At 41.2% G+C, this 14,341-nt stretch overlaps 1 protein-coding gene and 1 long non-coding RNA gene across 2 annotated transcripts in view; one reads left to right on the top strand and one right to left on the bottom strand.

The window, feature by feature from the left end:
- Nucleotides 1–14,341, bottom strand: part of LOC129014135 (uncharacterized) — an 85,503-nt gene that overhangs the window by 26,550 nt on the left and 44,612 nt on the right. The gene's annotated exons all lie outside the window — the stretch shown is intronic.
- TMC3 (transmembrane channel like 3) overlaps nucleotides 10,286–14,341 on the top strand; it is a 40,505-nt gene continuing 36,449 nt past the window's right edge. Inside the window, exons 1-2 of the mRNA XM_054451172.2 lie at nucleotides 10,286–10,478; nucleotides 11,731–11,877. Coding sequence (XP_054307147.1) covers nucleotides 10,390–10,478; nucleotides 11,731–11,877 — 236 coding nt within the window. The 5' untranslated portion in view covers nucleotides 10,286–10,389. The remainder of the gene's footprint in view (nucleotides 10,479–11,730; nucleotides 11,878–14,341) is intronic.

The raw sequence follows: 14,341 nt of genomic DNA, 5'->3' as shown, positions 1-14,341 counted from the left end.
GAAAGAATAAACTCAGAGGCCCTCACAAGCAGAGAGCGGAAGGGGAAAGAAAGTGGTGTGGATATGGGAATTCCACCCACCAGAAATGGAGAGTATTATATTTATTATTTTTAAATGATTAGGGGCAAATCTGCACCAATTCTAGAAACTAGAAAAAAAAAAAAAAGAGCCTGAACTTACTAAATGCTTTGTATTAGTCTGTTCTCATGCTGCTGATAAAGACACACCCAAGACTGCGTAATTTATAAAGACAAAGGGCCGGGCGCTGTGGCTCACGCCTGAAATCATAGTACTTTGGGAGGCCGAGGCGGGCAGATCACCTGAGGTCAGAGTTTGAGATCAGCCTGCCCAACATGGCCAAACCCTGTCTCTACTAAAAATACAAAAAATTATCTGGATGTGGTGGCAGGCACCTGTAATCCCAGCCACTTGAGAGGCTGAGGCATAAGAATAGCTTGAACCTGGGAGGCAGAGGTTGCAGTGAGCCAAGATCGCACCACTGCACTACAGCCTGGGCGACAAGAGCCAAACTCCGTCTAAAAAAAAAAAAAAGAAAGAAAAAGGAAAAGAGGTTTAACGGACCGACAGTTCCACGTGACTGGGGAGGCCTCACAATCATGGTGGAAGGCAAAAGGCACATTTTACATGGCGGCAGACAAAAGAGAATGAGAACCAAGTGAAAGGGGTTTCCCCTTATAAAACCGTCAGATCTCATGAGACTTATTCACTACCACAAGAACAGTATGGGGAAAACTGCCCCCAGGATTCCATTATCTCCCAAAAGGTCCCTCCTACAACATGTGGGAATTATGGGAGCTACAATTCAAGATGAGATTTGGATGGGGACACATCCAAACCATATCATGCTTGAAGAAGTTTCCAGGAGACTTGATAAAATGTAAGGAGAATAAAGAAAGTTCCCTGAGTCAGAACCCTCATCTACAGGGAATTTGTAGCCCATTTAATAGGAAGGATCTAGAGCCCTACCAACACTACTATTTCAGAGGTGCATGGGCTAGACATGAAGATGGTGGGAGAGATAGGGACCGTTTCTTGTTCCACGCCTTTTCTTGCTATAGCTTAAAAACATTTAAATGATAAACAAAATGTGGAATATGCCTACAGTGAGATATTATTCAGCCGTAAAAAAGAAGGAATTTCTGACACATGCCACAACATGAATGGACCTCAAAGACATTATGCTGAGTGAAATCAGCCAGTCACTAAAACAAATACTGTATGACTCCACCCTCATAGGCACCTAGAGTAATCAGCTTCCTAGAGACAGAAAGAAAAATGGCGGCTGTCAGAGGCTGGTGGGGCAGGGGAAAATGAGGGCTTGTTGTTTAGTGGGTATGTGGGGCTTCCATTTAGGAAAATTGAATAAAGTCCTGAATATGAATACTGGTGATGATTGCCAAACAATATGCATGTTCTTAATGCCACTGAACTGGACACTTAAAAACGGTAACATGTAAGTTTATGTTATGTGTATTTTGCCACAATAAAGAAAAAAAATTCAGAATTAGATTGGAGGGGATGTGAAGGATCAAAACAAGAGTGGCCGTTCTAAACAAGAAGTCCCCAGGCATGGGTGTTTTTCACTGATTCTGATTCTCTCTGCTGTGGTGAGATCCTGTCCCTGTTGTGGAAAAGTTCTTGAGAGGGACACTAAGCCACATCGAAGACCTGAGGAAGAGGCCATGCTGAACAAAGGAATACAAGAAGTGGCCGGGCACGGTCGCTCACGCCTGTAATCCCAGCACTTTGGGAGGCCGAGATGGGCAGATCACTTAAGGCCAGGAGTTTCAGACCAGTCTGGCCAACATGGTGAAAATCCGGCTCTACTAAAAATACAAAATTAGCCGGGTGTTATGGTGCACACCTGTAATCCCAGCTACTCTGGAGGCTGAGGTGGGAGAATTGCTTGAACCTGGGAGGAGGCGGTTGCAGTGAGCCAAGTTCGCACCACTGCACTCCAGCCTGGGCGACAGAGCAAGACTTTGTGTCAAAATAAACAAAAAACAAACACACAAACAACACACCAAAAACACAGGAATACAAGAAGAGAACTGCCCTCCTGTATAAGAAGGAAGGAGTCAACAGAACAAACACCAAATTCTTCTTTTTCAGAGTGCTCCCAGCCTCACCTTTTTCTCCACTCCCTCATCCTACAAAGTCATCATGCAGCAGCCTTCACCAGTAAGCATATGAAAGGTGAAGTCCCATAACATTCCTGGGAACTGCGAGGGAAGCTGCAGAACACTCACTTACAGGATGGGGGCGCAAACACAGAAATTCTGCAGCATAAAAAAGGAAATGAATGCAGCATGCCAGAGTAAAGAAAAATGCAGATTTTAGAAAGGAGCTTTCTACAGAAAGCAAAATGTAAATTTTAGATGTTTGCTTCTCTCACTCAGTGAAATAAAATGAAATCATTGTCTCTGAAATAAGGGATGCAAATTAAGAGAATAAGAAGAGATAGTGACTTTATAAAGGAAACCGGCAGAGTTAAAAAAAATGTAAGTAGAGATTGACATGGTAAAATGAAAACCTGGATTAGCATAATCCCAAGAAATATGGCAACAGTAATCTAAGCCCCTCAGTAGCTTTAAATAAAAGGCTAAGGTCAAGGGCTATAAAAATAAGAGAACATTAAATAACACTGGAGAAAAGGAAGTATGTCATTATACAAGACATATCAATGAGCTTCTGTAAGACGCAATTCAGACAGAACAAACTACCAACCTGCAGTAGGTCATCAATGATTTAATCACAATCCACACTTTACCATTTACGCTTTCTGTTCAGGAAGTCAAACAGTCCTGGCACAGCAGTATAACCATCTACTAATTCAAGAGATAAAATTCGCAGGCAAAAGCAGCCAAGAAGAGCTTTTTCAGTCAGGGTTCAATAGGAGAAACAGAACCAGTGTATAGAATTTATAACAGGGATTAGGATCTGCACAATGGTGAGACTGGTTGTGAAATCTCTGTAAAGGTATTGGTTTTGTATCTGATACTGGGCTGAATTTGTTCTATGTCGCCTGGACTGGGAGTTAGGAAGGAGAGTTGGGTGTGAAATTGAAGAAATAGAGGACAACAGGTATTTTCCCATTTCCCCTCAAAAGGATGAAATACAGCCCACCTCTCTTTCTCACCACCTCCGACCCAAAAGATGCAGAAGACCTACTGGAAAAGTTGGTGGCTTTCACCATGGAGCTGTACACACATCTGGCCCACGGCTCAGAGGAGCTGAAGGAAGAGATCCAGTGGGAGCTGAGGTTGTGCAAGGCTCAGGATACGGCCCCACCTGCAAGGCAAGGCCAGCAGATGACAGACCTGTGTGAGCTGCCACAGTGTCTGGTGCCCTTTACCCACCTCAGAGCACACAAAATGGCAGCTCCTTCTCTTCCACCTTCCAAGACTTAGACACACAAGTCTCTTTGTGGCCAGCGCCACACAGAGAATGGAATACTGGAAAACACATTTCCAGCTTAGCTATGTTAGCTCAGTAAAAAGCACCCCCAGGAGATATGAAAACTGTTTGTTTGCAATCTCTTTTACCACTCCAGAGCCACAACATTCATTTATGTCTGCTCCAGGAGATTCAATGCAATGCTTCACTATGAAATAGCAAAAGGGTGGTTGGGCTTCTTTCTGATATACAGGGTTCAACCCCATCAGGGGAGCTCACCTCAACAAAGAAGCACTCAACCTACTCCCTCATGTTTGCAGTGGAAATCCCCAAGCCCTCTCATCCCTCAAAGGCTGCCAGAGGTATCAATAGAAGGGAAGCCAGACAGCCACAGCCACACCCTAGAAGCTGCTGGAATGAAAGTGAGGCTAGAAACAAGAAGTGATGCAGAATGTTGGCAAAAGGAAGAAAAAATAAATAAAAAATTTACTTTCACCTGCTGTTTCTCTGAGTTCAGCTGTTCCTTCATCAGGCTTTTAAATCTCTAAACAAGCAGTATAAAATTATGAGTAATATAAAATTACGAGTAATATAAAATCCCAGATGATTTCTAAAGATTATCATGGCATTTATATATACGATGAGATTTAAGGTGGGAATATAATTTATACATGAAGACTATTTGTGGGTATACACATGCCAAAACAGAACTCTCCTTCTTCAAAAATCAAAAAATGTAGAGGCAGAAATGCGGTGTTAATTAGACCTATGCAAATATTATTTAAAAAGAAGGTAAAGTACTAAAAGTGAAAAAAGAGGGCAGGAGTAGTTTAATTTTTAAAAGGCCTTGCTTTGGGGAATTAAATTGGTTTGCACATTAAGGAAAAGGATTTTGAAAGATCTTTATAAAACAAGAAATGAAAAGATATGTCAAAAATACATGTTAATTAATTTGATTGTGGCAATCATTACAAAATATATACATATATCAAATCATCACATTGTATACCTCAATCCCTATTTGACCATTAATTATTTTAAAATGAAAATATAAGATGAAAAGAGAAGTGAGGAAAAGACGAAGATAATTTTCTAAAAGAAGGGGTTTTAAAATATCACATCGAGACCAAAGCAAAGCATGATAAACTTCGTATTTTGGTGGTAGATCAACATATCGTAAATACTGTTTTGTCTGGAATCTGCTCTGTTCTGTTGTCTCAGCTGATCCCAGATGCTATTTGGCTTCCATCTGCTGACGGAGACATAGCATTTCTGTAAGGACGTGAAGAAATGCTGAGAGGAGCTCCTCCCTCCTGAGACGTTGGCTGTGCTTTCTAATATTCCCCCAAATACTTGGGAAAATACAAACAGTCTAAAAAGCATTCAAGAAAACTCTCAGCCAATTACTAAATAGTTGTTTGACAAGGAATTCAGCTGCTTTCTTTTACCCCGGTTTTTTAGAAACTTCAATTTTTTCTTCCTCCTAGGACAGATTATGTGTTTAGATATATATGAAAAAGAATCTCATTCCTTGAGGAAGCTTAACAGCTGATGGGACAGGGCAGTGTTACAATTGTATCCCAATAGCAACCTATCTGATGATTTTTTCCTCTTTTTAAAGGATTCTGTTACGGTGATGAGAATCTGTCTTCACTTAATGCAAGGCGCAATGTAGAAAAGGACACCACCCCCAACCCCCACCAACCCATCTATGAATCTCAGACTACTTTCTAAAGGTGCAACAGAGTTAGAGTATCACAGGACCCCAAGGGAAATCTCAGAGAGTCTGCACAGTTTCAAACTTAGTTGCCACCAATGATTTCATGCGGAATCCAAAAATAAAAATAAAAATTGTTCTCATGCCTCAACAAATTCAGCTGTTACTCAGATAATTGAAAACAATCTCTTCTTGAGAATCTTCCCCGAAAAATATTCTCCAAACCCAAAACATATTTCTAAACTTCAAGCAAAAGCTTTTGGGGTTGCTAAAACAATATAACAGAGGTGTAAATATGTCCCAGAAATGGGAAAGGTTGTCTTGCAAAATCCAGAGCTGAAAATTTGATAACTAAGAAAAGAGACCTTGGCTTTGCTGATGGAACACACTGGACTCACACATAAATTTTAGGATGTGCCCAGGGATATTAGTTTCTCAGAATAGAATTCACTTAGCAGGAAAACAACTCTTTAATTGATGACGTAGGAAATAAATGTTTTTGTCCCTGTAAGCTAAGCCTTCGGATCATTTCTGATGAAACCTTCTGGGATTTATAACTAAACTTTATTGTTGTTTTGTTTTGTTTTTAGAACTGAACAAGATTCATATGTTATACAATTAGGCCTTCACTTGCTATCTCTATCTCCCTCACTACCTTCTTTCTCTCACCCCATAGATCCTGTAAGCAGTGGGTCTGGGAAATAATAATTTTAACCCATTTTGACGCTATTTGGAACCTTTTTGATTTTTTGATTTTTAGTCATTTTATCTACATACAAATTCTGGCTTAACTTAAACGTATCCAGTGCATCTAAAACCTTTAATCAAATTGTCAGAGGAAGTCAATGCATGTGGAGTAATTAATCTCCTTGCATTCAGAAAGCAACATCCTCTCTATGTTCTCTTTCTGCCTGGCCCTTCAGCACCCAGAGGGGCAGCAGTCTAGAGAGGAAATGGGGAAGGGCATCCAAGTCCATCCTGCTGGAGAATGAGAGGCTGCAATCACAGCCTCGCCTTGAACACACTGCCCACATGAATGCCGGGGGGTACTTAGAGGGAGTCTGTAAAAATCAGACCAAGGAAACCATAAACAGACCACATACAAATGTGAATTTTTGATTAAAAACTCATTTTACCAAAAATAATAAAAGCACATTAAATCAATAAAAATGTAAAGGGAGCAACATTCATTTGACATTGAATTTTCTTTTTCTTTTTTTTTTTTTTTTTTTTTCCAGACAGAGTCTTGCTCTATCGCCCAGGCTGGAGTGCAGTGGCGCGATCTCGGCTCACTGCAAGCTCCGCCTCTCGGGTTCACGCCATTCTCCTGCCTCAGCCTCCTGAGTAGCTGGGACTACAAGTGCCCACCACCACGCCCGGCTAATTTTTTTTTATTTTTAGTAGAGATGGGGTTTCACCGTGTTAGCCAGGATGGTCTTGATCTCCTGACCTCGTGATCCACCCACCTCGGCCTCCCAAAGTGCTGGGATTACAGGCGTGAGAATTTTCTTAAATAATATTCTTTTTGCTCTAGAAATTTCACTTCTGAAAAACTAATTCTATAGAAATGATGTGAAAAGCAGAAAATATCAATGGCCAAAAAAAAGGTCGGCGGGGGCTGGGCTCATGCCTGTAATCCCAGCACTTTGGGAGGCCGAAGTGGGTGGATCACCTGAGGTCAGGAGTTTGAGACTAGCCTGGCCAACATGGTGAAAACCCATCTGTACTAAAAAAATTAGCCGAGTGTGGTGGCGCACACCTGTAATCCCAGCTACTCGGGAGGCTGAGGCAGGAGAATCACTTGAACCTGGGAACCAGAGTTTGCAGTGAGCCAAAATGGTGCCACTGCACTCCAGCCTGGGTGACAGAGTGAGACTCTGTTTCAAAAAAACAAAAACAAACAAACAAACAAAATGTACTAGGGAGAACAAAATGGATGTTCGAGAAATGGGGCAGAGTTAAATGCTTCACATCCTAGACAGAATATACCACTCAATAGCCTATTGGTAAAATATGCCCACAGAAAATTTTTTAAAAACATGGAAATTGCTTTAAATATAAAATCAATGGAAAAGGTAAGAGAAATACACATATACAGTACAGCCACAAAATATATAAATATAAAGAAAAATATGCACTTCTAAAAAGCTTAAAAGATTAATACTTAATATCATTGAGCAATATTGTTCTAGGTGGTTTTTGCTATTTCTAATTTTCCTATTGTTTCCATTTTATTTGATGACTATACATTAACTTCATAATAAAAGTTTAGAAATCAACATTTCCTTAAAATTAGGCAAAAAACAAGGACAATTGATTAATATCAAAAGTTGCAATTCCAATTTATCTCAGTTAATTTATGATTTGGATACTAAAAACAGAGTTAAATATATTTTATTCAACCTATCTTCATTTAGGTTCAATAAATTAATTTTATTTATTTTTATTTATTTATCTTTTTGAGACGGAGTCTCACTCTGTTGCCAGGCTGGACTGCTGTGGTGCAATCTCAGTTCACTGCAACCTCCAACTCCCTGGTTCAAGTAATTCTCCTGCCTCAGCCTCCTGAGTAGCTGGGATTACAGGCACGCATCACTATGCCTGGCTAATTTTTGTATTTTTAGTAGAGAAGGAGTTTCACTATGTTGGCCAGGATGGTCTCAATCTCCTGACCTTGTGATCTGCCCGCCTCAGCCTCCCAAAGTGCTGGGATTACAGGTGTGAGCTACCGCGCCCGGCCAATAAATTACTTAATTATTAAAATTAACTCAAACTTAATGCTGTTGTAACTTGAAATTATTCTAAGCCTTGAGAAGAATGTGGCTTTGCAGCCTGAGTCATGTGGCACACAGCTGTAACTTCTGCCTTTTCTTCCCTGTAAATAATTAGAAAGGCCAAAGGGCATCAGAGATGACATCCCCCTACCCAGATCACTAACCCTTCTCACAGAGTAATAAAGTCATCTTCCTTAGAATGCAGCAATCTATAAGCATAGGCACTGGTCTCATATAGAAAATGTTATCCAGCTAAAATTTCTGTCTCTGCCTATATAAGTAAAACCTTAACTTCTCCACTTTGGAATGCTGATCCCATTTATTTGGACTTGATGGTTCCTGGGTGGCTACCCTCAAGTTCTGTGTTCAAATAAACTCTATTCTTAATCTCTGAATTAATTTTCTGAATCTCATTATTTAAGGTTGACACTTATCTCATCTATAGTGCCAGAGAGAATTACCTGAATGAATATGAAATTTTAAAAAGATTGATTTTGCTCTAATTTGTTTTAATAAATCCCTGTGTACTGCAAAATTTGCTACTACCTTTCCTTACCTCCCCTTGCAATATACATGTATATTTAACATCAAAAGGAAACAAAAATGCTCAAAATACTTAATTGAGTGAGATTAATATAAAATATTTTAAATTTTTGAGTAAATATTTCAAAATAAGGCAGGGGGGCTTTAGAAAAAGTAGGACAAAAAAAATCTTTGAAATGTTCAGGAACGATTGAGATAAGTAAAGATCTCTGAAAGAATGCAAAAAATCCCAGTGGGGCTAGCAGTAATTCTATTGTATAAGCCATTTGTCCATTTGATAAGCACACACTTTATCTAATGTTACCAGATAGAGCATCAGGCCAAATGGCCTCAAGCAAATTGGCAGACAGATGACCTGGTCCCAGAGGCTCTGGATCCATCTCTGACCCAAGGCCAGCTCTCGCACTCAGCCTTCCACTTAGTTCCCATGCTTTCAGTCCTAGGTCTGAACACTTGCCTCATGGTCCCTGAACCCCTGGGCTAGGGCTCTTGCTTACATTTGCCAGTTCAGTGTGTGGTAAGAGCTTTCCAATTATTTGCTAATGAATTAGTGGAGGATTGAATGGACAAATGAATGAAGTTTCTCTCCGAAGCCCCACATCTGAACTTGCTGATGGATTTTCTTTCTGCTCCGTTGTCTGGTGTCCACTTCAGTTATTTATTCACCCATTTATTGAGTCTTTAGTGTGCAGTGGGTAATGTTCAATAGAAAGAGTCATGTCTACTCCAGTCCTGTACCTTCCCATTCTGTTACTACAAAGGTGCAATTAACCTCATTGCAGTCAAACCATTTGTGTTAAGTAGCAAATAGAGGTTTACACTGTGAAACTGGGCAAATCTTGGACTTGGGAATGAGGTTCTTGGCACAGAATCCCAATGCATGGCTAACAGTGAGAATCTGCAGGTGACAAAGGAACCGGGCTCTATTATGCTGATGGCTGGGGAAGGGGAGGAGAAGCTGCTGACCTTTGCTGAAGGACTAGGATGAACTACTCATCCCATTTTACAGCAGGCAACCTATTTTCAGAATATCGAGGTGAGAGTCTAATCTCTATCAAAGTCTTCCTTTCTTACCAAATGCTATAGGAAGTCTCTTTATTTCTTTTAGCCTCAGTCTCAGAGTCATTGTGCTGATTAATGTGACCATGTATGGTAAAGGTAAAATGTAATAAGATGTTAATTTGATTATTATTAATATCATGCTGAAAGTACTTGGGACTGATGTGTCATTATTTCTGCAATCTACTTTCAAATGGTGTGTGGTGGGGGAAGGATACAGACAGAAATAAAGCAATTGTGGCAAAATTTGGCAACTGGTAAATCTAGGTTAAGAGTGTACAGATATTCCTGGTATTGTTCCATCAGCATTTCTAAGGATTTGACTTTTTTCAAAATAGAAACTAAGTTGAGAAAAAACTAAATAAGAAAAAATAAAATGTGATGGCTGTGCCTCTCCCCAACTCCACTGTACGAACACAAGCAAGGTCCTTACTGTCTCTAAGCCTCTTCGATGAGAGTAAAAAACTGGGGAAATTAAGCCTTGCCTTTTGTACTCCCTCAGTGTTTTGTGAACACCAGCCATGGTCACAGATGTAAAGTGTTTTGCAAACCATCCAGGACTGTCAGGGCATAAGGGGTTAACGGATGTGATCATTTGTACAGCACCAAGCGATCCGTAGATCACCGGGCCAAACCTTTGGCTTTCTAGATTCCAGCCAATCTGTGTGCCTCGGCCACCTTAACATTACATATGCATGACTGGCCTCCTGGATTCTTCCCTGCTCAGAGCACCAGCTGCCAGCACACAGTCTTCTTCCTGAGAACTAGCGGGCAGAGCAAACTCCGCTGCTTCCGTTCAGAAACCTCGGAACAGACCTTTGCCTGCCAACTTCCCAGCTCTCTGGCCAGCTTCTGATCGTTAGCAGTGGGTTGGCTCCCATGAAAACCTCAAAGGCATCCCAGCGCTATAGAGGCATCCGGAGAAATGCCAGCCAGTGCTACCTCTACCAGGAATCTCTGCTGCTCAGGTGAGCTGGCCCCATTCATCAGCTGGGCAGAGGAGTCAGGTGTGTGAGGAAGGAATGCATGGGTCACCAGAGCCAGGGACAAAGTCCCTGTCCTGCTCAGTTGTCCTTCAGAATGAACTCAGAAACTCACTTCTCCAGGTTGTGGTACAACTAGGATGGCAACCTCAGTAATGGGCATGGAGGGAAATGGTTCTTCTGGCTGCTTCTTGACCAGGGGGTCAGAATCCAAAAGCTTGCATCCCAACCTGGCTTTATGGCTGGCCAAACCCACAGATATGTTTCCCTGTTTTCTCTATGTTCACTCAATCAGCAAGGTCAAGAGACAGCAGATAATATGTCTATCATGATAAATAAAGTGTTTATTGGAAAAACCTTCAGGCTAGTTAGAAGTGGATGAGAGTGCTATTTGAATTTGTTAAATATTTATAAAGGTCTAGTACAGCTGCCATTTAATTTGGTGAAATTGAAAAAAATTCTCCTCTAAATGAGTAAAAACAACATGAATTAGAGAATAACAAAGGAAATCTTTTATTTCTAATAGTCATAGATGAATACTCTTAACTCCTCTCAGAAAGTTGCATTAGGATAAGCATATTAAGTGTAACTGGGAGTAAATGTTGCTACATGTTGGAAAATTGTTCCTCTTGAGAGTATCTATTTCCCTGAAATATCTCGCCCATGTAAATTTGTTTAGCTAATCTTTTGCTCGTAGAAATTGCTTTGCCTGGCTCTGCCTCGGTTATCTCAGGCTTAAAATGAATTGACGTGAAAGGGTGAAGAGGGGTTTCTGAGTGGCAGAAGTTTTGATTTATGTTACCTTCAAGTAACATGAGGAGTCCTGCCTCTAAAATTAGCTGATTATTTCAATGAGCCTGAAAAAGAAATTATTTTGCCTACCCAAATTGCTGCTACTCAGGAATCCAAGAGGACATAAGTACCCTCTTGTCTCATCTTGTGTTTTCTGATAATATCATGCACCCTGAGAAATCATTATCTTCTAATGACCCAGTGGAAGTAATTGAATCCAATAAATGTGTTTCAACAGGCTACTGACACTACCAAATTATCTGTCTCTGTGGGTCCCTCCCTTTACACAAACATACACACACACACACACACGCACAAACACATACACATTTCATACAGATGACCCTAGGGCAGTGAGATGCTGAACTTGTGCCCAGGGCAAGATGATCTTTGCTGGAAGCAATTCTTCTAATCAGATTTCCTTCTTAATGCCCTGATCATTCAGCAACTTGGATGACAGCTTTAGTGCTGATGAAACAGGGGACAGCAATGATCCGGAACAAATCTTCCAGAATATACAGTTCCAGAAAGATCTCATGGCGAACATTCGCTGCAGACCCTGGACTATGGGACAGAAGCTGAGGGCACTGAGGTAAGGGCCTCAATGGCCATTATTGATCATTACAAGCATGCTTTCTGATAAACCATCTTGCCTTGCCCATGAGAATGAGGATAAAGACTCATGTGAGAGAGGTGGCTCAGTCACTCTTGACCTGAATTAGCAAAGTCACAAAGATATCTGAGAGGTCTATCTGGTCCAGAAGCCAGTTCCTCTGTGTGTGTGTGTGTGTGTGTGTGTGTGTGTGTGTGTGACAGAGAGAGAGAAAGAGAGACAGACACAGAGAAAGAGAGAGTATAAAGAGTTGTGTGTCTGTGTTGGGTGTGTGTGTGTTGGTGGAGAGTCTTTTATCTTCTACCTCCTTTCTAAACACTAGATTTTAATATTCTCTCCAAGCTCGTCTCACTCACTAGAGACAGAGCAGTAAGCCAATATGGAAAGAGATACTCATTTTAGCTGCTTGGCTATTACCACCCTGTGGGTAAAAAAAAAATTTGAAAAAAAAAAAAGACTTTATAGGAAGCCATATTATTATGATACTTAGAGTCATATTAAATTGTCTACATAATAAAGTGCTAAAGATTTAAAAACAGATTCCTTGATTCAAATCTACCTTTACCAATTTCTATCTATGTGACATTAATTTTCTTAATTTCTCTGAATACCAGTTCTTTTCTTTTTTAAAGTGGAAGTGATGGTGAGGAATAGCCCTTAACTTCCTGCAGCATGTTTCCAAAAATGTCAACCACTAAGCTCTCCGGGTATTGTTAAAAACTCAAAATCCCTGATTGCTCTCAGACCTACTGAATCAAACCAGGGGAGAGGGTCCTTGTATTTTTAACATGCATTCAGGTTGATACTTTTGCATATTCAAGTTTGAGATCCACTGATAGCAGTTTGTTGAAGGATCAAATGGGATGAACCCTGCAAGTGCTTAGCATTGTATCTGGTATTTAACAGTCACTCACTAAGAGTGAGTAAGGAATAGTGATTCTGATGCCTGGGGTCACAGCAAAGGGAGTTAGCAGAGTTGCTTTCATGGCCTGTACCATTAGCTACTGTGACCTGTGCTGTGGAGCTTCCTGGCAAAGCAGACACTATGCCTGATCATCAGGCACCTGCTGTGTGGACAGAACCACTGTCCTATCTTGATCTTAACTGCCCTTTTCTAGATGCCAAGCAGACATCTCTTTACCTCCACATCAACCATGTATTAGGCTTGCATTTCTTTCCCATCAAATCATTTCTTCCTTAGATTTGCATTCCAGGTGATGTTCTTCCAGTCTGACCAGCCTCCTCTGCAGGTGACTGTGAAAGATAGCTAAAGTCATCCATAGTTTTGATCCTCAAAATGTTCCAAGTAATTCTCCTTCATGGGCCTTTCATGTCTGTTATCAGCTGCTGTTGTTTCCATTTATTTGAGTAAGGATGGCATTATGTCCATTTTTCAGACAAGAAGGTTGATACTCAGAGATGTTAAGAGACTAACCCAAGCTACACAGTTTCTGAGTGCTAGAATTAAGCTTTAAATCTAGGATTTCTGATTCCAAGTCCGGTGTTCTCTTGTATTGAAACACAGGAATTTAACCAAAGTAATCATTGGAGCAATTACTCTTTAAAAAAAAGACATAGGTTCTTGGCCAGGTGCGGTGGCTCATGCCTGTAATCCCAGAACTTTGGGAGGCCAAGGCGGGCAGATCACAAGGTCAGGAGATCAAGACTCGCCTGGCCAATATGGTGAAACCCTGTCTCCACTAAAAATTCAAAAATTAGTCGGGCATGGTGGCGGGTGCCTGTAGTTCCAGCTACTCAGGAGGCTGAGGCAGGAGAATTGCTTGAACCCAGGAGGCAGAGGTTGCAGTGAGCCGAGATTGTGCCACTGCCCTCCAGCCTGGGTGACAGAGACTCTGTCTCAAAAAACAAACGAACAAACAAAAAAACCAAAGACATAGGTTCTATTAGAATTTTGCTAAATCATTCCAAAATGATAATGATCAATTGTTATCTGAATAATAGGTGGTTAAGTCTCTTTAACTTTGAGGGCAGAGCAGAGCAAATGGTAACTTTTCTGTCAAGGCACTTCAGAAACCAAAGAATAAGCCAGGCCTTCTGCCATGTTGCTTGGCCCACGTGACACATCCAGAGCCCCAAGATGGCTGACACCGGCCATGTGTTCAGCCAGCAGCCAGGGTCTCGGAGTGCAGTTGGCCCTCTGAGCACCTCCATCCGTCATCCCCTTGCCACACATATCTCCTCTCCATCACCTTGAGAAACTACTGGAGCAACACTTCCCTCATTGGACTTGCTGAGGTTCATCACAGTGCTTCTGTGGAAGGTGCAAAAAGCACGGAACCCTGACTGCTTGGGAATCAAGGGAGCATAGCAGGATGCAGATGAAAGCAGAGTGAGCTAACCCTGAGTCTGGGGCAAGAGCCACCTGTCTAAGAGGATACAGGACATGCTTGTTTCCCCTGTAGGAAGCAAGTGGTCAGTTCCT

Source organism: Pongo pygmaeus, chromosome 16 (genome assembly GCF_028885625.2).
Source record: "Pongo pygmaeus isolate AG05252 chromosome 16, NHGRI_mPonPyg2-v2.0_pri, whole genome shotgun sequence".
Taxonomy (NCBI): domain Eukaryota; kingdom Metazoa; phylum Chordata; class Mammalia; order Primates; family Hominidae; genus Pongo; species Pongo pygmaeus.
This window is presented reverse-complemented; position numbering and strand designations above follow the sequence as displayed.